Source organism: Epinephelus fuscoguttatus, linkage group LG15, assembly GCF_011397635.1.
Source record: "Epinephelus fuscoguttatus linkage group LG15, E.fuscoguttatus.final_Chr_v1".
NCBI classification, from domain to species: domain Eukaryota; kingdom Metazoa; phylum Chordata; class Actinopteri; order Perciformes; family Serranidae; genus Epinephelus; species Epinephelus fuscoguttatus.
The window spans coordinates 12266980-12289562 of NC_064766.1; the positions used below are offsets into that span (position 1 = coordinate 12266980).

At 42.3% G+C, this 22583-nt stretch overlaps 2 protein-coding genes across 4 annotated transcripts in view; both read right to left on the bottom strand.

Moving 5' to 3' along the window:
- The window catches only part of LOC125902128 (E3 ubiquitin/ISG15 ligase TRIM25-like), a 36948-nt gene extending 29854 nt beyond the window's left edge, over nt 1–7094 (bottom strand). The window contains exon 1 of the mRNA XM_049598272.1: nt 6449–7094. Within this exon, the coding sequence (XP_049454229.1) occupies nt 6449–7045 (597 nt within the window). The 5' untranslated portion in view covers nt 7046–7094. The remainder of the gene's footprint in view (nt 1–6448) is intronic.
- Nucleotides 297–16685, bottom strand: LOC125902122 (tripartite motif-containing protein 16-like). 3 transcript variants are annotated; one of them, XM_049598264.1, is made up of 2 exons: nt 16060–16685; nt 297–2475 (listed from the first exon to the last, which is right to left on the bottom strand). In XM_049598264.1, the coding sequence occupies exons 1-2, from the start codon at nt 16534–16536 to the stop codon at nt 1276–1278; spliced, it is 1677 nt and encodes a 558-aa protein (XP_049454221.1). In that variant the 5' UTR covers nt 16537–16685; the 3' UTR covers nt 297–1275. The 3 variants fall into 3 exon arrangements, with proteins under 3 accessions (XP_049454221.1, XP_049454222.1, XP_049454223.1); XM_049598265.1 differs by having other exon boundaries at nt 297–737; nt 15006–16682; XM_049598266.1 differs by lacking the exon at nt 297–2475 and adding an exon at nt 4409–4832 and having other exon boundaries at nt 15006–16682.
- Between the last annotated feature and the right edge of the window lie 5898 nt (nt 16686–22583).

The window sequence follows — 22583 nt, forward strand, 5'->3', positions numbered from 1 at the left end:
AATGAATTCTGGCTATTTCTCCAGTATTTTAACATATCCTCCTTATTGACAAAGTGCACCAAAAAAAATGTTGGTCGTAACAAACAACAAGTGATAGAAAGCTCTGCTCATTTCTCTGTGACAAAGTGGTGCTAATGAGGAATATCAAAAGTTGTTCTCTTCTAAACATGAACACTGTACTTTGTGGCATTTCAGAAGGAAAACTGCCTCAGTTAAACTATCACATCACTTTCACATTCTCTTCATCAGTTTTGCCTGGAATGAAGACAAGAAGAAAATACTTTGGTTATGTTTCTTTATTCATTATGTTCACTTTGTTCTCACATCACATCAGTAAAGTCTGTTAAATCATTCACTTTCACTGATTTCGTGTACAGATTCACTTCAGCCGCACAATCAGTGTTTATAACATGTCATCGTACCTTATTTGTATACACTTTGGGCAACAACATTTGGTCTGACAAATAAATGTAAATGTAATTATAGTTCACCTTAAATCTTTTTTCACTAGCAAGAACCACGCCACAACAATATGTCGTTTGAAGGTTTAATGAAATACAGGAGTTATTGAATGTTGAGAATAGATGAATGGATGTGGGTGAGGTAGAGGGAAGATGTCATCTGTTAGGCTGGTCTGGGAGGATGTATAGAAGACCAGGCGGAGGGAGACTCAGTGTGGGGGTTCCGGCTCAGGCATATATATCCACCCGAGCTGATCACTGGCCCCCAGACAGTGCCTAGAATGAGACATGGAAGAGATATACACCGGATTGAATAGGAAGGAAGGGGTGAAGGGATGAGGGTAGGGATGAGGTCGGAAGATGGAATGATGAAGGGAAGGGAAAGGGAGGGTGGGTCGAGAAATCTTGAGACAAACAGGGTAAGATGGGTTGACCCCGCATAAGTAGGCTTGGCAGGTGATTAGAGGTGTGGTTGAGGCGTGGTTCTGCTTCTGAACCTAAGTTAACAGGTTGACTACATATAAAAACAAAGCAAAATATCTGTGATAAAGGAGGCTGTGGTGTTTTCTCTCTTAAAATCCATGCAGTGGAAGAGAAACAACAACTTATGAGTGCATTGGTACATATATCGAGCTAACATGGAGAGCACAGAGAAGTATACTTTAAAAAAAACAAACATTATTCTTTAGGGCTTTTGCATTTATTATAGAGCAGCTTTAGACTGGCAGGAAAGGGAGGAGAGAGAATGGGGATGACAAAATACGTTTAAGAATGAAAACAGAATTTAATCCACTGTTTCTTAAATGACTTCTGTCTAGTTGAGTTTACAGAACTCAGCAGTGTCTCCAAAAGGCCAAGGAAGCCGAAGTCCAGCATAGAGAGGCTGAGTGAATGTGGTCTGGACTCTGTGGAGGAGAGTCATGGTTTCAGAGACGCTGTAGAAGGACAGAATACCTGCACTGTGATCCAGGTACACTCCTACTCTGGAGGACTGAGGACCTGAGACAGGAGTGCTGATGTTGTTGAACCAGAACTTATAACAGGTTTTTCCACAATCCAGCACCCAAGATTTGTCATTGCGCCCAAATACACTTTCATCCCCTGCTCTGCTGATATTCTTGTATGTGACTCCTACACCAACTCCACCTCCTCTCCACTCCACCTCCCAGTAACAACGTCCAGTCAGACTCTCTCTACTCAGGACCTGACAATAATCAGTGAATCTGTCTGGGTGACTTGAATAAGATTGTTTTTTAACCATTAATGTTGCTTTCCTGTTCCCCTCAGATAATAACAGCTTTGTGTGTGCTGTGTTTGGATCCAGTGTGATTCCACGTGAATATTTTAAGAATCCAGCTCTGGTCTTGGGCTCAGGTTGTGAATTCGACAGTAAAACATCCACATCAGTCACTGTCTGTGAGATGTTTGTCCATTTCTCTCTCAGAACGTCCTGTAGTTTATCTCTGAGCTCTGACACAGCCGCTGTCACATCCTCAAAGTACCTCAGAGGACGGATACTGATGCTGGATGAGTCTGTAGATTCACTGAGTGGTGACAGTGAGGAGTAGTTTTGTAGAAACTGGGTGTGATCCTCTGTGTGTGAGAGCTTCATCAGCTCAGCGTCTTTCCTCTTCAGCTCAGTGATCTCCTGCTCCAGCTTCTCCTCAAGCTCTTTGACTCCACTCACTTCACTTTCCTGCTGGGATCTGACCTGCTGCTTCACATCAGAGCGTCTTTTCTCCATCAGACGGATCAGCTCAGTGAAGATCTTCTCACTGTCCTCCACTGCTTTATCAGCAGAGCGATTGATAGCCTCCACCTCCTGTTGAAGCAGCTTCACATCTTTCTCTCTGTCCTGGATTCTCTGCTGGATGTTTTGTCGACTCACCTCCAGCTCTCTCTGCCTCTCAGTCCTCTCTGCTGCAGCTGAGACTGTGTCGTGGCCTTTATGTTCATCCACAGGGCAGAGATAACAGATACACTGCTGATCAGTACGACAGAACATCTTCATCACCTCATCATGATGAGAGCAGATGTTCTCCTGGAGCTTGTTGGAGGGGTCCACCAGCTTGTGTTTCTTTAACTGAGCTACATCATAATGAGGCTGAAGGTGTTGCTCACAGTAAGAGACGACACACACCAGACAGGACTTGAGAGCTTTCAGTTTTCTCCCAGTGCAGACATCACAGGCCACATCTTCAGGTCCAGCATAGCAGTGATCAGCAGGAGCAGCTTGGAGTCCAGTCTTCTTCAGTTCCTCCACTAAAACTGCTAACATGGTGTTTTCAGCAGGACAGGCCTCGGTGTGAAGGTCTGCCTGCACTGAGGGCAGCTGTGGACTTTCTTCTTGTCCTCTTCATCCCAGAAGCTTTTAATACAGTTCATGCAGTAGCTGTGTCCACAGGGAGTAGCCACCGGATCCTTCAGTAGATCCAGACAGATGGGACAAGAGAAGGTTTCTCTGTCCAGCTGAACTCCTTTCTGCGCCATTTCACCTCTCAGTGACAACGACTGTCTGAATTTCACTTTCTCAGAACTGAAAGTAGTTTGAGCTCTGATCTAAACAGCATGTGTTTGTGCAGTGAATGGGGCCTGTCGGCTCTCTCACTTCACCACCATGTTGGTTCAAACTGTAGATCTGAAGGGGAGGGAACAAGGAAATACACAGACAGAGTGGAGCTGGCTGAGCTTGAGAGCAGGAAGAGGAGGGAGGGGTTATCAAGCTTTGCTTCATTCCAGGAGGAGGAGCACTTTATACTGTGTCTTTAACACTAGTTTGCTACAGAGCTCATTTCTCAATTAAAAACACTGGACACTTCAACTTTTAGGAGGTAAACTCTCCTTGGAATCAGATGGTTTGGAGATGACTCCTCAGTTTTCAGAATTAGCTCTTCTGATGTCCAAAAATACAGTTTGATTAAAGTATGTAATGATTACAATATCTGAAATACATTACAAGAAAGATGGAAAATTCATCCTCGTTGATCCTTTTGAAAGACAGCAGCACAGTCCTGACACCAGTGACGACTTTCTCCATCCTGGAAAGGGACGTTAACAGACTGTTGAAGAGACAGAACCTCAGCAGAGCAGTCAGACCAGACTCTGTCCCTCCCTCCACCCTGAAGCACTGAAAATATTATTCACAAATACACTGCTGAAGATTAAACCACTGGATGTTTCTTCTCCAAAGACAGATTCACCCTCCAAACCTCTCAGACAGTTTCATTTAATGATAGTTTGAGTCTAAAATGATCCCATGGTTCACAGAATAACAGTAAAGGAAAAACTTCACTGAGCCTTTGGCAGCTTCAAACAACATCAGCAAGGAGACATTTAAATATCTGTAATATCACACTGTGTCAGTTTGTTCACAGGAGTCACACCCTGTAACACTGATGCTGCATTCAGGGCACATGGGAAAGATGGTAGAGAAGTGTTTCCACTTTACGAATGATATTCATATCGTCTCTCAGGCTGTAAGTACTATTTGGGAATGTTGAGGCTATACATTAACATTTCTCTGACTTCTTGAATTCTAATTAAACATCATGGAAACCCTTGTAACCAAATATGAAGAATCAGCTACACATCATGTGTCAGCACTCAACAAAACGTCTTCACAGCCAGACTTGAGAAAATGAATTCTGGCTATTTCTCCAGTATTTTAACATATCCTCCTTATTGACAAAGTGCACCAAAAAATGTTGGTCGTAACAAACAACAAGTGATAGAAAGCTCTGCTCATTTCTCTGTGACAAAGTGGTGCTAATGAGGAATATCAAAAGTTGTTCTCTTCTAAACATGAACACTGTACTTTGTGGCATTTCAGGAGGAAAACTGCCTCAGTTAAACTATCACATCACTTTCACATTCTCTTCATCAGTTTTGCCTGGAATGAAGACAAGAAGAAAATACTTTGGTTATGTTTCTTTATTCATTATGTTCACTTTGTTCTCACATCACATCAGTAAAGTCTGTTAAATCATTCACTTTCACTGATTTCGTGTACAGATTCACTTCAGCCACACAATCAGTGTTTATAACATGTCATCGTACCTTATTTGTATACACTTTGGGCAACAACATTTGGTCTGACAAATAAATGTAAATGTAATTATAGTTCACCTTAAATCTTTTTTCACTAGCAAGAACCACGCCACAACAATATGTCGTTTGAAGGTTTAATGAAATACAGGAGTTATTGAATGTTGAGAATAGATGAATGGATGTGGGTGAGGTAGAGGGAAGATGTCATCTGTTAGGCTGGTCTGGGAGGATGTATAGAAGACCAGGCGGAAGGAGACTCAGTGTGGGGGTTCCGGCTCAGGCATATATATCCAACCGAGCTGATCACTGGCCCCCAGACAGTGCCTAGAATGAGACATGGAAGAGATATACACCGGATTGAATAGGAAGGAAGGGGTGAAGGGATGAGGGTAGGGATGAGGTCAGAAGATGGAATGATGAAGGGAAGGGAAAGGGAGGGTGGGTCGAGAAATCTTGAGACAAACAGGGTAAGATGGGTTGACCCCGCATAAGTAGGCTTGGCAGGTGATTAGAGTTGTGGTTGAGGCGTGGTTCTGCTTCTGAACCTAAGTTAACAGGTTCACTACATATAAAAACAAAGCAAAATATCTGTGATAAAGGAGGCTGTGGTGTTTTCTCTCTTAAAATCCATGCAGTGGAAGAGAAACAACAACTTACGAGTGCATTGGTACATATATCGAGCTAACATGGAGAGCACAGAGAAGTATACTTTAAAAAAAACAAACATTATTCTTTAGGGCTTTTGCATTTATTATAGAGCAGCTTTAGACTGGCAGGAAAGGGAGGAGAGAGAATGGGGATGACAAAATACGTTTAAGAATGAAAACAGAATTTAATCCACTGTTTCTTAAATGACCTCTGTCTAGTTGAGTTTACAGAACTCAGCAGTGTCTCCAAAAGGCCAAGGAAGCCGAAGTCCAGCATAGAGAGGCTGAGTGAATGTGGTCTGGACTCTGTGGAGGAGAGTCATGGTTTCAGAGACGCTGTAGAAGGACAGAATACCTGCACTGTGATCCAGGTACACTCCTACTCTGGAGGACTGAGGACCTGAGACAGGAGTGCTGATGTTGTTGTGCCAGAACTTATAACAGGTTTTTCTACAATCGAGCACCCAAGATTTGTCATTGCATCCAAATGCACTTTCATCCCCTGCTCTGCTGATATTCTTGTATGTGACTGCTACACCAACTCCACCTCCTCTCCACTCCACCTCCCAGTAACAACGTCCAGTCAGACTCTCTCTACTCAGGACCTGCCAATTTTCAGTGAATCTGTCTGGGTGACTAGAATAAGATTGTTTTTTACCCATTACTGTTGCTTTCCTGTTCCCCTCAGATAATAACAGCTTTGTGTGTGCTGTGTTTGGATCCAGTGTGATTCCACGTGAATATTTTAAGAATCCAGCTCTGGTCTTGGGCTCAGGTTGTGAATTCGACAGTAAAACATCCACATCAGTCACTGTCTGTGAGATGTTTGTCCATTTCTCTCAGAACGTCCTGTAGTTTATCTCTGAGCTCTGACACAGCCGCTGTCACATCCTCAAAGTACCTCAGAGGACGGATACTGATGCTGGATGATTCTGTAGATTCACTGAGTGGTGACAGTGAGGAGTAGTTTTGTAGAAACTGGGTGTGATCCTCTGTGTGTGAGAGCTTCATCAGCTCAGCGTCTTTCCTCTTCAGCTCAGTGATCTCCTGCTCCAGCTTCTCCTCAAGCTCTTTGACTCCACTCACTTCACTTTCCTGCTGGGATCTGACCTGCTGCTTCACATCAGAGCGTCTTTCCTCCATGAGACGGATCAGCTCATTGAAGATCTTCTCACTGTCCTCCACTGCTTTATCAGCAGAGCGATTGATAGCCTCCACCTCCTGTTGAAGCAGCTTCACATCTTTCTCTCTGTCCTGGATTCTCTGCTGGATGTTTTGTCGACTCACCTCCACCTCTCTCTGCCTCTCAGTCCTCTCTGCTGCAGCTGAGACTGTGTCGTGGCCTTTATGTTCATCCACAGGGCAGAGATAACAGATACACTGCTGATCAGTACGACAGAACATCTTCATCACCTCATCATGACGAGAGCAGATGTTCTCCTGGAGCTTGTTGGAGGGGTCCACCAGCTTGTGTTTCTTAAACTGAGCTACATCATAATGAGGCTGAAGGTGCTGCTCACAGTAAGAGACGACACACACCAGACAGGACTTGAGAGCTTTCAGTTTTCTCCCAGTGCAGACATCACAGGCCACATCTTCAGGTCCAGCATAGCAGTGATCAGCAGGAGCAGCTTGGAGTCCAGTCTTCTTCAGTTCCTCCACTAAAACTGCTAACATGGTGTTTTTCAGCAGGACAGGCCTCGGTGTGAAGGTCTGCCTGCACTGAGGGCAGCTGTGGACTTTCTTCTCGTCCTCTTCATCCCAGTGGATTTTAATACAGTTCATGCAGTAGCTGTGTCCACAGGGAGTAGCCACCGGATCCTTCAATAGATCCAGACAGATGGAACAAGAGAAGGTTTCTCTGTCCAGCTGAACTCCTTTCTGCGCCATTTCACCTCTCAGTGACAACGGCTGTCTGAGTTTCACTTTCTCAGAACTGAAAGTAGTTTGAGCTCTGATCTAAACAGCATGTGTTTGTGCAGTGAATGGGGCCTGTCAGCTCTCTCACTTCACCACCATGTTGGTTCAAACTGTAGATCTGAAGGGGAGGGAACAAGGAAATACACAGACAGAGTGGAGCTGGCTGAGTTTGAGAGCAGGAAGAGGAGGGAGGGGTTACCAAGCTTTGCTTCATTCCAGGAGGAGGAGCACTTTATACTGTGTGTTTAACACTAGTTTGCTACAGAGCTCATTTCCCAATTAAAAACACTGGACACTTCAACTTTTAGGAGGTAAACTCTCCTTAGAATCAGATGGTTTGGAGATGACTCCTCAGTTTTCAGAATTAGCTCTTCTGATGTCCAAAAATACAGTTTGATTAAAGTATGTAATGATTACAATATCTGAAATACATTACAAGAAAGATGGAAAATTCATCCTAGTTGATCCTTTTGAAAGACAGCAGCACAGTCCTGACACCAGTGACGACTTTCTCCATCCTGGAAAGGGACATTAACAGACTGTTGAAGAGACAGAACCTCAGCAGAGCAGTCAGACCAGACTCTGTCCCTCCCTCCACCCTGAAGCACTGAAAATATTATTCACAAATACACTGCTGAAGATTAAACCACTGGATGTTTCTTCTCCAAAGACAGATTCACCCTCCAAACATCTCAGACAGTTTCATTTAATAATAGTTTGAGTCTAAAATGATCCCATGGCTCACAGAATAACAGTAAAGGAAAAACTTCACTGAGCCTTTGGCAGCTTCAAACAACATCAGCAAGGAGACATTTAAATATCTGTAATATCACACTGTGTCAGTTTGTTCACAGGAGTCACACCCTGTAACACTGATGCTGCATTCAGGGTACATGGGAAAGATGGTAGAGAAGTGTTTCCACTTTACGAATGATATTCATATCGTCTCTCAGGCTGTAAGTACTATTTGGGAATGTTGAGGCTATACATTAACATTTCTCTGACTTCTTGAATTCTAATTAAACATCATGGAAACACTTGTAACCAAATATGAAGAATCAGCTACACATCATGTGTCAGCACTCAACAAAACGTCTTCACAGCCAGACTTGAGAAAATGAATTCTGGCTATTTCTCCAGTATTTTAACATATCCTCCTTATTGACAAAGTGCACCAAAAATGTTGGTCGTAATAAACAACAAGTGATAGAAAACTCTGCTCATTTCTCTGTGACAAAGTGGTGCTAATGAGGAATATCAAAAGTTGTTCTCTTCTAAACATGAACACTGTACTTTGTGGCATTTCAGGAGGAAAACTGCCTCAGTTAAACTATCACATCACTTTCACATTCTCTTCATCAGTTTTGCCTGGAATGAAGACAAGAAGAAAATACTTTGGTTATGTTTCTTTATTCATTATGTCCACTTTGTTCTCACATCACATCAGTAAAGTCTGTTAAATCATTCACTTTCATTGATTTCATGTACAGATTCACTTCAGCTGCACAATCAGTGTTTATAACATGTCATCGTACCTTATTTGTATACACTTTGGGCAACAACATTTGGTCTGACAAATAAATGTAAATGTAATTATAGTTCACCTTAAATCTTTTATAAAAACAAAGCAAAATATCTGTGATAAAGGAGGCTGTGGTGTTTTCTCTTAAGATCCATGCAGTGGAAGAGAAACAACAACTTACGAGTGCATTGGTACATATATCCAGCAAACATGGAGAGCACAGAGAAGTATACTTTAAAAAAACATTATTCTTTAGGGCTTTTGCATTTATGACAGAGCAGCTTTAGATTAGCAGGAAAGGGAGGAGAGAGAATGGGGATGACAAAATACTTTTAAGAATGAAAACAGAATTTAATCCACTGTCCCTTAAAGGGATAGTGCACCCAAAAATGAAAATTCAGCCATTATCTACTCACCCATATGCCGATGGAGGCCCTGGTGAAGTTTTAGAGTCCTCACATCCCTTGCGGACATCAGCGGGGGGAGCGGCTAGCATACCTAATGGTAGACAGCGCCCCAGACTAACGTCCAAGAACACAAAATTGAATCCACAGTGTATCTCCATACTGCTCATCCATAGTGATCCAAGTGTGTTGGTTACTGTTGTAGCAGAACTGGTAACAGGTTTTGCTACATTCCAGCACCCAAGATTTGTCACTGTATCCAAATGCACTCCTCAGTGATCTCCTGCTCCAGCTTCTCCTGAAGCTCTTTGACTCCATTCACTTCAGTTTTCTACTGTTGGCCCCTGATGGCTCCTCCAGGTCCCCTGCACCCTGCGCCACATGCAATGTAAGGCTACAGCCCAACCGGAGGAGAGGGACGGGAAACCACACAACCCTCTGCAGCCCCCTGCCCGCTTTCTTTTCATCCACAAAACTCTCCCATCCTATCCTGGCTGCTGATAGGCTGACATAGCCGCCGTTGGCAACAGCCAATCAGCTTTGGGCAGGCGTATTTCAGGCTCCTTCCTGTATTATAATGATAGGCTATATAACAACAGTAACGGAGGATCTTATATTTATTTATTCTTTTTTTGCCATGTATTAATACATAATGATATTCATTTAGAATACTTCATAAATACTCAATGCCACTAAAACCAAACTTTTTTTTCTGCTTACAGCAGGTGGTGCACTTTGGCCCATTGCCTCAATACATAGGGTGAATTCAGGTATATTGGGACATCAGGTCATTTGCCACAGCTTAAGTAAAAGGCAGCTTCCACTTGCCTTGAGGGGCTATGGCAAAGTTAAGGGTGCTAATACATTGCTTTGGAAGCCGATATCTAAAGTCACATGACATATCTTGCGTGACATCACACAGGGGGGAGTGGTCAGCATCAAACAGGAAGCTGATCCCAAAAATCAGGAGGTAAGAAACATGATGTGCTTTAGTTGGATTTTGATATAAGGCTATAAGATTTGTATGACTAATTTACTCTGGGCATGTTAGTTATACTAAACTGTATGATGTAATGGTGGACTAAAAATAAACAAACACTGTTTTCTAATGATGTTTACATTTTCTTCATGTGGACATTTTCTTGCATGTTGCAGCGGGTAATTTGGGACAACGTTTCTGGGTTTATATTGAAATGTGTCAGTAGTGTAGTCATACATTACATGCTTAAAAGTGAGAAATTCTCACACATACTAGGAAAACATGTATTCTATGTACCTTTCAGCACATCAAGTCAGAGGTTAATGTTGCACACACTCAACTTGTGTAGTGGGGTTGATAAATTGGTCAGACTATGTTATCTCAATGATTTCAAATCAATAACAAGGAAGGACATTTTAGTGCAGTAAAGCAGAAACATATTAAGGCCTAGTGATGTAGTGAAAGAAGTCTATGAAGTAGGAAACCCAATGTATGCTGGTGTAGCACTCTATGCACCATACCAAAATCACACAAATGTATGTGCCATTGATTGAGAATCAAGCTGTTGTTTCTTGGCCTGTTGAATTTATGAAAACATGATTTCATTTTTCATTTTACAAAATATTAATAAAATGTCTTTCAAAAAAAACATGCTTGCTTCCCTGCCCTGAGGCCAACAGGCTGCTGGCTTTATGTTGTACTAACTCTGCTGTTTGTTGAAATAACTATATTTAATGTAACCATATCATGAGATCATACATGACCATAAACATAACATAGGCCTTATTTAAGAAATCCGTGAATGTCTTTTTTATGTAGTTGCAGCTCAATGCAATATCCTACATTCACAGGCCTGTGTCCCAAATGACCAAACCTACTGTCCCAACTTACCAAACAATTTGCGAAAAAATAGTTTTGTGTCAACACCTCTATAATAGAGTGCTGTGCTCTCAGAATATTTTTAGTACATCATTTTTCACATCAAGAATGTAGACACCTAGAAGGCGTACAAGAAGGGCCAAAGCCGCTCCACCTGCTGAGGAGGCTGAGGTCCTTTGGAGTGTGCAGGACACTGCTAGTAGCGTCTGTCATCGTCTACGCAGTGGTCTGCTGGAGCTGTGGAAGCACAGAGAGGGACAGGAAAAGACTGAATGAGCTGGTCAGGAGGGCCGGCTCGGTCCCGGGCTGTCCCCCAGGGACACCATCCAGGAGGTGGGTGAGAGAGGAGGATGTTAGCCAAGCTGATATCCATCACGGACAACACCTCTCACCCCCTACATGAGACGGTCTGCGCGCTGAGCAGCTCATTCAGCAGCACACTGCTGCACCCACAGTGCAAGACGGAGCGCCACCATTTATCCCAACAGCTGTCAGCCTCTTTACCATCCACATCTGACGTAATGTAGTATTGTCATGTCTGCTGCATAACACTGTTTTAAACCATTGCTGCTAAGACCCTGTGCAATATCCCATATCTTTATTATACTGTGTAAATATTGTAAATAGTTGTAAATAATACATATAAAATATGTGTAAACAGTATAGGCTATATATATATATATATATATATATATATAGCCTATACTGTTTACACATATTTTATATGTTTTAACCTTTAATTTTCTTATTCAAGTAACATTGTCACCCTCCTTTTTCTGTCTGTGCTTTGAGCTCCTGGGACATGTGAATTTCCCAGTATAGTCCTTAATAAGTCAAAGTGCACATAATAATGAATGCCCTCTTGTCTGTTTCAACACTGTCACGGCCATCGGATCTTACCTTATGACATTTTCTTCTTTTCTTTTTTTTTTTGTTTTTTTTGTTTTTTTCTTGCATTCCCCGACATGTGTCCTGCTCAAGTGGAGTTACTCACACAGCGGGCACTTTTTCTACACTTGGATGCGTGACTGTCTTTATTGCCAGCAGCCTAAATGTTCAAAGAGCGCCGCCAGTCCATTGACTCCATCATGTGGTTGAAAATGGTACTGCAGTTTATTTCTCTCTGCTACCTTGCACAGCGTGGATGACATTTGGATTCCATGACAGGAGTGGACACATTAAAAACATAACAAAGCGGTTGATTAGACCTTATTGGTTACATTACATTATAATGCTTGAAGATAATTTGGAATGAAAGGTTTGAATTATCGCATGTGATTATCATCAAATTCTAGGCTAGCAAGAGTAATGCAACAACAACAAATAAATAGTAGATGACACAAACATGTGAGGTCATGTACTCTTCAAATAAGTGAATAATGCGCTGCATAATGTAACAACATTATTTGATGTGGTTTAAGGCTTCAAGCCACTGAATAGTCAATCAAGTTTACTGAACAAACTCGGGGTCCATAAAAGCACATACAACATTTCAAAACATACAAAGACATAAAAGAAGAAAACAATTCAGTGAACAAGGCACTGGCACCAGTATGTCCAAAACTGGGAACCATATCTGACAGTGCTAAACTTGGGGTTAGTCAGCACCTGGATAACAAAATTCATTGATCCGTTTATACATCAGGTTTCTCAGCAGAGCTTCAAAGGTGTGAATAATGGCCGTGCAGAGCAGTTCAGTGGCACCAGTCCACCTGGGCTTGTTCAAGAGAATCCTGAAACAGTCATTGTACGCAACCGTAGTTTGTGATGGCTCTCCTTCCTAAACTTCACCCACAAAGGGGCAGTATACAACGGTGAACAAAAAGATCTAAAAAGAGTGAGCTTGACATAATCAGAACACCAGTGAAATCTCCTAGCCACCATAGCCTGTGCATATAACAAGCGGCACTGTCTAAACATGTCATCGTCATCTAGCAGTCGATCAGTTATGATATGTCCAAGATACTTAGTTTTACTGTAATCAGATCTGGAAATCTGAGGTCCTTGTCTCCCTTAGCCCTACAGATCAGAACCACACACTTTTTTGCATTGTATTTCACATCAAATTTAACGCCATAATCAGAGTCATATATTCAGCAGTTGTTGAAACCTTGCACTTCTAGGAGAAATAATAGCCAGGTCGTCAACATACATAAGATGGTTGACCACAGTGCTACCAATCATACATCCAGTGTTACATCCTTTGAGTTGGGCAGAAAGATCAACCATATAGAGATTAAAGAGGACAGGAGAAAGAATCCCTCCCTGGCGAACTCCTCATAGTGTGCGCTTAGATTACAGTTCACATCAGTACACAGGATGGCGTCCTTGGGTAAGAACACATCACTCAGCAGTTTATCTACCCTCCCATAATGTCATAAAACATCTTCACTGGTGAGCTTGGACCAGTCTAACTTTCTAACTAGGAGAAGCTATCAGCAGGCAAGAGCTTTAGGATAAGATTGTTATCTTCACAGAGCTGCACAACAGTGTTCAGATAGATAGAGGGATGTTCTTATTGCCCAGTGCATTATATATATCAAATACCCACCTCAATCAAATCTAGTGTACAACATACAGGTGCAGCTTTACTGGGTCATGAAACAGCCACCTGCATAACGTTAAATAACGTTACCTTCAGGAGCATGGCACTGACTTAATGAGCTCACATCATGCATGATTAGCCAGTAGCTTTCAACCCATTGTGTCACAGCTAAAGCTGCTAACATTAACGTTACTTAGCAAGAACTGGACCTCGGTGACCTCATAGCTGGCTACGGCCATGCACAGCACAAACGATTAGAATATATTGTAATTTATTGCTTTAAATATCATGTCTACTCTGTTTTGGACCAAACTGCTTTGTTTACATAGCCTAAATAAATCTGAAAATTAAAAGAGATTACATCATAAACAGGTCTCACAAGGTGTCTGTAAAACTAAAGGAAGGACATTTCAAAGCTAATACACAAACAAACAATTTCAATTTACACAACAAAATGTGATTTGAAGTTTGCAGTGACATAAATTAGATGATAGATGAGCAATTTTCATGTTCACTTTTGATACTTTTCAGTGTTTGTGACGAGTCACACCGTTTTAGACCAAAGTAATGTCGCCATCTACTGGCTGAAGAAAGCAACAACACTTTTTACTGACTAAGAGCACAAATAAAATGTTATCAGTAAGAAGCAACAAGTGATAGAAAACTCTGCTCATTTCTGTGTGACAAAGCTGTTTTAGTGAGGAAAGCTGAAAGGACAGAGACTGACAGACAAATGTTCTTCTGCTCTCAACATGAACTCTATACTTTGTGCTGTTTCAGGAGGAAAACTGTCTCAGTTATACTCTCATATCAGTTTCACATTTCCTCCATCAGCTGAGTTTGATACAAATGAAGACAAGAAGAAAAAATAAAATGTTTATGTTTGTTTATTAATCATGTAAACCTTCAGTTTGTTCTCACATCCCATCAGTGCAGTCTGTTACATGACTGTTGTTCAATGATTTAATGTACAGATTCACTTCATCCACACGACCAGTCTTTATAATACATTTATTTATTATTTATTATTACAAATTTACAAAACAACAAAATATCTATGATAAAGTATGTTATGGTGATTTTTATCTGAAGACCCATGCAGTAGAGGAGAAACAGCAAGATGCATCAAACACATATTCAACAAACATTTAGAACATAGAGACATTTACAATTTCACACAGAGAAATATCAGTTGAGGTAAACAAACATCATCATGAGCAGTGACAGCCTCCATGGTTAAACAGACACAGGAAGGAGCGCCACCTGAAGAAATTCAAACATTTACAACACAGCTAATGAGAAGATGTCAAAGTACCAGCCATAGTGTCTGACTGACAGCTGATCTCTGTGCAGTGAAGACATGAAAAGAAAAATCAGCTCTCAGCAACAATGATGGAGAAAAAAATACATTTCAGATCAAAAACACAGAATTTAATCCACTGTTTCTTAAATGACTTCTGTTTATTTGAGTTTACAGAACTCAGCAGTGCTTCCAACAGGGGAGTAAAGCCCAAGTCCAGCATAGAGAGGCTGAGTGAATGTGGTCTGGACTCTGTGGAGGAGAGTCATGGTTTCAGAGACACTGTAGAAGGACAGAATACCTGCACTGTGATCCAGGTACACTCCTACTCTGGAGGACTGAGGATCTGAGACAGGAGTGCTGATGTTGTTGAACCAGAACTTATAACAGGTTTTTCTACAATCCAGTATCCAAGATTTGTCATTGTATCCAAATTCACTTTCATCCCCTGCTCTACTGATATTCTTGTATGTGACTGCTACATCAACTCTTTCTCCTCTCCACTCCACCTCCCAGTAACAACGTCCAGTCAGACTCTCTCTACTCAGGACCTGACAACGACGAGTGAATCTGTCTGGGTGACTAGAATAAGATTGTTGTTTTCCCATTACTGTTGCTTTCCTGTTCCCCTCAGATAATAACAGCTTTGTGTGTGCTGTGTTTGGATCCAGTGTGATTCCACATGAATATTTTAAGAATCCAGCTCTGGTCTTGGGCTCTGGTTGTGACAGTAAAACATCCACATCAGTCACTGTCTGTGAGATGTTTGTCCATTTCTCTCTCAGAACGTCCTGTAGTTTATCTCTGAACTCTGACACAGCCGCTGTCACATCCTCAAAGTACCTCAGAGGACGGATATTGATGCTGGATGATTCTGTAGATTCACTGAGTGGTGACAGTGAGGAGTAGTTGTGTAGAAACTGGGTGTGATCCTCTGTGTGTGAGAGCTTCATCAGCTCAGCGTCTTTCCTCTTCAGCTCAGTGATCTCCTGCTGCAGCTTCTCCTCAAGCTCTTTGACTCCACTCACTTCACTTTCCTGCTGGGATCTGACCTGCTGCTTCACATCACAGCGTCTTTCCTCCATGAGGCGCATCAGCTCAGTGAAGATCTTCTCACTGTCCTCCACTGCTTTATCAGCAGAGCGATTGATAGCCTCCACCTCCTGTTGAAGCAGCTTCACATCTTTCTCTCTGTCCTGGATTCTCTGCTGGATGTTTTGTCGACTCACCTCCAGCTCTCTCTGCCTCTCAGTCCTCTCTGCTGCAGCTGAGACTGTGTCGTGGCCTTTATGTTCATCCACAGAGCACAGATAACAGATACACTGCTGATCAGTACGGCAGAACATCTTCATCACCTCATCATGACGAGAGCAGATCTTCTCCTGGAGCTTGTTGGAGGGGTCCACCAGCTTGTGTTTCTTTAACTGAGCTACATCATAATGAGGCTGAAGGTGCTGCTCACAGTAAGAGACGACACACACCAGACAGGACTTGAGAGCTTTCAGTTTCCTCCCAGTGCAGACATCACAGGCCACATCTTCAGGTCCAGCATAGCAGTGATCAGCAGGAGCAGCTTGGAGTCCAGTCTTCTTCAGTTCCTCCACTAAAACTGCTAACATGGTGTTTTTCAGCAGGACAGGCCTCGGTGTGAAGGTCTGCCTGCACTGAGGGCAGCTGTGGACTTTCTTCTCGTCCTCTTCATCCCAGTGAGTTTTAATACAGTTCATGCAGTAGCTGTGTCCACAGGGAATAGTCACCGGATCCTTCAGTAGATCCAGACAGATGGAACAAGAGAAGGTTTCTCTGTCCAGCTGAACTCCTTTCTGCGCCATTTCACCTCTCAGTGACAACGACTGTCTGAGTTTCACTTTCTCAGAACTGAAAGTAGTTTGAGCTCTGATCTAAACAGCATGTGTTTGTGCAGTGAATGGGGCCTGTCAGCTCTCTCACTTCACCACCATGTTGGTTCAAACTGTAGATCTGAAGGGGAGGGAACAAGGAAATACACAGACAGAGTGGAGCTGGCTGAGTTTGAGAGCAGAAAGAGGAGGGAGGGGTTATCAGGCTTTGCTTCATTCCAGGAGGAGGAGCACTTTATACTGTGTGTTTAACACTAGTTTGCTACAGAGCTCATTTCTCAATTAAAAACACTGGACACTTCAACTTTTAGGAGGTAAACTCTCCTTAGAATCAGATAGTATTGTGATGATTCCTCAGTTTTTAGAGTTTGCTCAGTTTGATTAAAGTATGTAATGATTACAGTAATTCAAAAATATTTTCAAAATAATTTATTACTGCTGTAAAACGGTTCTGACTCATTGGATACAGTTTTCTCAGTATTTTTGAGGAAAATACATGAAGTCTCGACACCAAATTTTAGTAAAAGTTGTATTTCATTATGATGCATGTATCTGTAAATATGAAAAGAGGGGTTTCAGTCATGTTATTGTGATTTTTGCCAACATATAATATTTGACAGTTTCCTATGGATTTCCTATGAAATATTGAGGTAGACTTCAGAATACGAGGATGACTTAGAAACTCTTGAACCTTATTTTTTTCCTCCTTTTCCCTTTAAAGTCAAAGACAGATCTTTCACTGCTCCTCAGCTGTTAATACTTTCAGAAACACCCTTAATCTCAAACCTAAACCCAAACCTAAATCTCCACCAACTACAAATGATTGTGTGTCGACTTTAAATGAGACTGAACATGTTGTTGCTTTCAGGTGTCGAGTCCTTCTGATATTGTGATTAAACTGATTACACCATTTCATATCGATACTGTCATGATTATAAAATCATGAAATACTTCTGTTTTTACAAAGGTGGAGGAACTTTAGCTGTGATGGTGCAATAAATCAGTCTCAGTTGTCAGGAACACTAATCGTGGCTGTTTTAGATTAATTTGTTGCCAGTTAAGGATAAATTAGAGAAAGTGTAGAGCGCAGCAGGCTGTTTTGTAGATTGACAGATTACACCCTGGACACAGCGATTCACAAGATATTTGAATCAAGTCTGGATTCAAACTTTCCAACCCAGGATCGTCTGGCTGTGAGGTGACGAGGTGACAGAGATAAACACTGGAACAACATGACAAGTTTCATCTGCAAATGAATAAAACCCAACCCAAACTTAGTCAAATTAATAATACGTTTTTCTAAGTCTTTCATACCACACACACACACACACACACACACACATATACACACAAAAACACTCTGCATCTTCATCAGCATAACTGAATTAACTGGTATGTTTGAAGGAACAGTGTGTCCCCATATGAGGACATTATATTTTTGGTTTCCTACACTGGCGATGAAAGGCAACTGTTGCGTCGTTTACGTCGTCTCACGTCGCCCTGTGTCAGTTGCATTTGAACATACTACACGGACTACATCTGATGGCCAAGTGGAACGTACGCTCTGCGCCTGTGTGAGAGAGAGAGTGGTACATCCTGACAACTGAGGGGTTTCCTATCTGTGCAGCCGAGCACCACAGCACCTCCACGGACTATTACATCCAGACGGTCCCGGTGTTTACTCCGCAGGCTCCACTTCACGCAGCTGCCCGATAAACAGGTCCATGTCATTGGTTTGACAGCCCATTGGTTCGACATCCCATTAGTCCGACTGTCCGCGGTGCTGAACAGCTCGTGGCGGGCGTATGGTGCGCCGCGACCGGCTTGAGGCGGAGCAGGCTCACGGCTTATGTGTTTGTCACTTTCTTTTTCATTTTAACCCACACCATGATCTTTTCCTGACCCTAACCAAGTGGTTTTTGTGCCTAAACCTAACCAGACCTTAACCACAGGGCATCATGATGATTTCGGAACGGACTTCGGAACAATGAGTTTAATATGGTCGGAACAATGGGATGTCGAACCAATGGGCAGTTCCCTCGATAAACCCGCTTCCCACTTCAACCTGAATAACAAACCAGGGCTCGGTGCTCCGGTTGGATCCAAACAAAGAGCTGGGGCTAGCTCAGAGACTAGCGGAGGCTAACTGACTGTGCTTCCCTCCGGTCATGCTGTGGCTAATGCTCCGCTAGCCGCTCCAAGCTAGCCCCGGCTCTCTCTTTGGATTCTAACGGAAAGCCCAGGCTAGCTGGGAAGCTAGCGGAGGTTTACTGGCTGTGCTTCCTGCTCCGCTAGCCACTCCCAGCTAACTCCGGTTTGTTATTCAGGTTAAAGTGGAAAGAAGCAGCGGGCCTGTTGGGCAGCTGAGTGAAGTGGAGCCTGAGGAGGAAGCATCTGCTAGCCCTGGTTTCAGGCAGATTGACTGAGGAAATAAAACCTGAACAGCCAATCAGAGTGATCTCTCTCACCGACAAGCTCTGCCGCCGATTCAACGTGCTCAATCGGCCGAAAAGCTGTCACCGCCGCCGCTAAAGTGCCGACGGTGCGGGACACACCACAAAAACTAGGCCAACAGACAGTCACTGGCGGATCGACTTTGGTCGATGGCTGACTGTTGGCTTGGTGTGTCAGGACCTTTAAGGCTTTAAGGATTTAGGGGGATTTAGTGGCATATAGCGGTGAGGATATCAGATTGCAGCCACTTTAAACTTCTCCCAGTTAGGATTCCTTCACTGTTTGTCATTCAGGACCTTAAAACACTGAATAAAGCAGTTTTACTTTAAAAAAAAAAATCAGTGTTTTTTCTATGCTGTTTGGCATGGGGAGGGGGCAGCCCACTAGCCCACACATGCTCATGTAAGCTCACTTTTTTTCTGATCTAGACGTTAAGGAGGTTTTTACAGGGAGCTGAATTAACCGCAGAGGTCTCTTCTTGTCCAAAACAAACGGACCCGGTAATTTAAATCTGTAAAAACACTGAACAAAGCAGTTTCATGTTACAAATCTGGGCTGGAGAGTCGAAATATGGCAGTACAACATGGCAGTCTCCATAATGAGGACCCGCTCCCTATGTAAACGCCTCATTCGAAGGTAATGAAAACAATAATTATACACTGAAGAAAACATACTTATCATATTAGATTCAATTTATGCCAATATATCCCTCTAAATCCAACACACTGGAACTGTAAAGCTTCCAAATGCACTCATTACATTTACCAGTCTAAAAACTATGACTATTTAAGAACCATAGGACCATAGTACAAAGTTATATTCCAAATATTATTTTCTAATGTCATATTTCCTGTGTATCATTTCATTCTGATACAAAGGTGCGTACAGTACCGTGGGTGTACTGTAGAATCTGTTCTGCACTCACTGAATTTCTTAATTTAGATCTGACTCGGGCTGACCCCAGAGCCACCATCTGTCCTCCTGCATGCCAGAGGAGGTCGCACTGCTCAAACACCGCCCCTGCTGTTATCAAAGAGCACTGCTCTGCACGACCAAGTCCCTCCCTTAATCTCAACCAGTGTGATGAAAAAGAGCCTGATTCAGCAAGACCTGAATGAGGACAATATGCATAGGCTGCATTAACTATTTTGTACAACGGGTAAATGCAGAAAACAGAAAGGCAAAAGGTTCTTTAGAGTTTTTGAATTCTCTTCCTTAAAAAAAAGAAAAACAATCCAAAAATGTGATGAAGAAAATCTAATACTGTGTAATGTTTCATATTTTCCTGTCATTTGTCCTACAGTATCTCATGCATCAATTGTTCTTTGAAAAATAATTTTCAAATGGAATTCTGACCATATTTCATTCTTATTGCATATTGTCATGTAGTGCCCTTTCCTGTTGTATTCCTATTTCTCATCTTTTCTTTTATTATCTGGAATGTTTCAATTTCCCCATAAAACATTTTCACAATCCATTATTTTCCTTCCTCCTCATCCTCCTGCCACCTTCTCCCTCCTCCTCCCTCCTCCTTTCAACTCCTTGGCCCATCCTGCGGTCAGAGGATGGAGCCTCCAGATGGTCTAGTACCAGCAGCAGAAGGGGCACCCTCGGGGGGGCACAAAGGCCTGACAGCAGGGAGCCACATGACCTGGGCCAGACAGCTCTTTAGCACAAAATTAGCCTGGGATGAACGCGCAACACAATTACATGCTGTTAATACCATCAAAGAGGTATTTGGGTGTCCGTTGTGGCCTTTGCAGCTTAACTGGCCTAATTTGTAAAATTTCACAGTCCTTTAGGGCAAGTTGAGGTTTAAAATTTCTCAGAGGTCAAGCTGCTAAAACTTTTTTCCCAGACTTATTGTCTACATAAAATCACAAAAGTTATTGTTGTTGTAATAATGGGTCCACTTAAGACAATTGTGCACAAATTAGCTGTGAGGAATGATCTGACCTCTGTATTTCTTGCAGCATGACTTCCAGGATCGAAAGATCTACATCAAAATGATTGCAGGAAATGTGTCAGACCATGTAGGAGGCTGTTGATAAAGTGTGTAAGGACATACTGAGGGGTTGTAGGCTGGTGTGCCTCAGTGTTCACGAGTTTGTTGTGTCAGGGGTGCCAAGTCTTCGCTCCAATACCACCCACACAACCAAACACATCTGAACTCAACCTCCCTGCTGATCTCTGTTAAATCTGGTTTGCTTGGCATCAGCTGTTACGTTGTCTTTATGATGAATTCTCATCCAAACTGCATCTGAAAAATGCTGCTGTCTGATACAGTGCAGACATATGCAGTGTTCTGGAAAAAGGTAGATTTGTAGTCTTATTTGGGAAAAACTAACAAAGCTAATACATGATGGATATTATTCAGAGAGGAGTAAGAAATTAAATATTGTCTGCTCCTTGAGAGGTTATGCCAAAGGAGGTTTGCAAATCCTGGCTAAGAGGTTCACAACATCATGAAGGGAGTAACAGTCCACTACATGCCACAAGAGGTCACTAATGATTCAAATATGACAGACACAAATGTCCAGTCTGACAGGTGGATATTTATATCTACGTTAGTTATTTAGCTCAGCCGATTGTTAATTTCTTAACATGTACCTCTCCTCAAATATAGCATTGTCTGCAACTCCCTTTGGAGCTCCTTTTGACTTAATACTCCTTCCACTGATTTGCTATTTGTCATCTTCTTTATAGTATATGTTTGGCTGTTGTGTGATTCTCAAGGCTTTTCTGTGATTAAAATGGTGACCAATATATTTTACAAAGTGGTTTCCTGAACATTGCTACTAAGCACAGAGGCGGGCAAATACATTTTGAGGGTCTGTTGCAAACTGTTTTGAGTGGGGACCAGATTAGAAAACATGAAATTACCTTTAAATTCACTCTCCCTCCTGGTCACTTTTTTCATTACCTCGAAATTAGAAATCTGGTTAGGCAGGTTCTGACAAATTTTGACACTCTGCCCACACAGCACGACTTTTATGACCTAATGACTAGAGGTCCCACATCTAAACATTTGATCTCCCATTTCGTCTGTCTCTTTACTCTGGCAACCCCTTCTCTCCATATTAAAGAGGCTTGGTCTAAGGATACAGGTGAAGTGATTTCAGATGGATTATGGGCAAGAGGGTTACAGAGGATTAAAACATGTTCCATTCAACTAATTCGGTTTAAAGTCATTCATTGCTTGCATTTCTCAAAGGCCAAATTGAATAGAATGTATCCATCTTTGTCTGCTACATGTGACAAGTGTAAATCAGGTGTGGGGACCTTAGGTCACCTTTTCTTGTCTGCCCCTGTGTTACAGCAAGCTGTTACGTTTGGTATAGTCATAGCAAAAAGGCTCCACTCCTTGCTTAACATAATGGCAAAATGACATGGCTTCTTGTCTACATCTTGAAGAAATCCAGTACACTCTGTCCAACTCCCTCATCAAGTTCTCTAAAATTTGGGGACCTTTTATTGAACATATCAAAAGGTTGAGGAGTCAAGCTGACTTACCACATTGGACTACGTCCTTGCATTGGACTTTACACTGTGCTTCGATCTACCCA

Coding starts and splice junctions, on each gene's coding strand:
- LOC125902122 (XM_049598264.1), bottom strand. CDS start 16,536: ATGGCGCAGAAAGGAGTTCAGCTGGACAGAGAAACCTTCTCTTGTTCC. Junction 2,476..16,059: donor TCTGCTCTCGTCATGATGAG/GTGATGAAGATG, acceptor CATCATGATGAG/GTGATGAAGATGTTCTGTCG.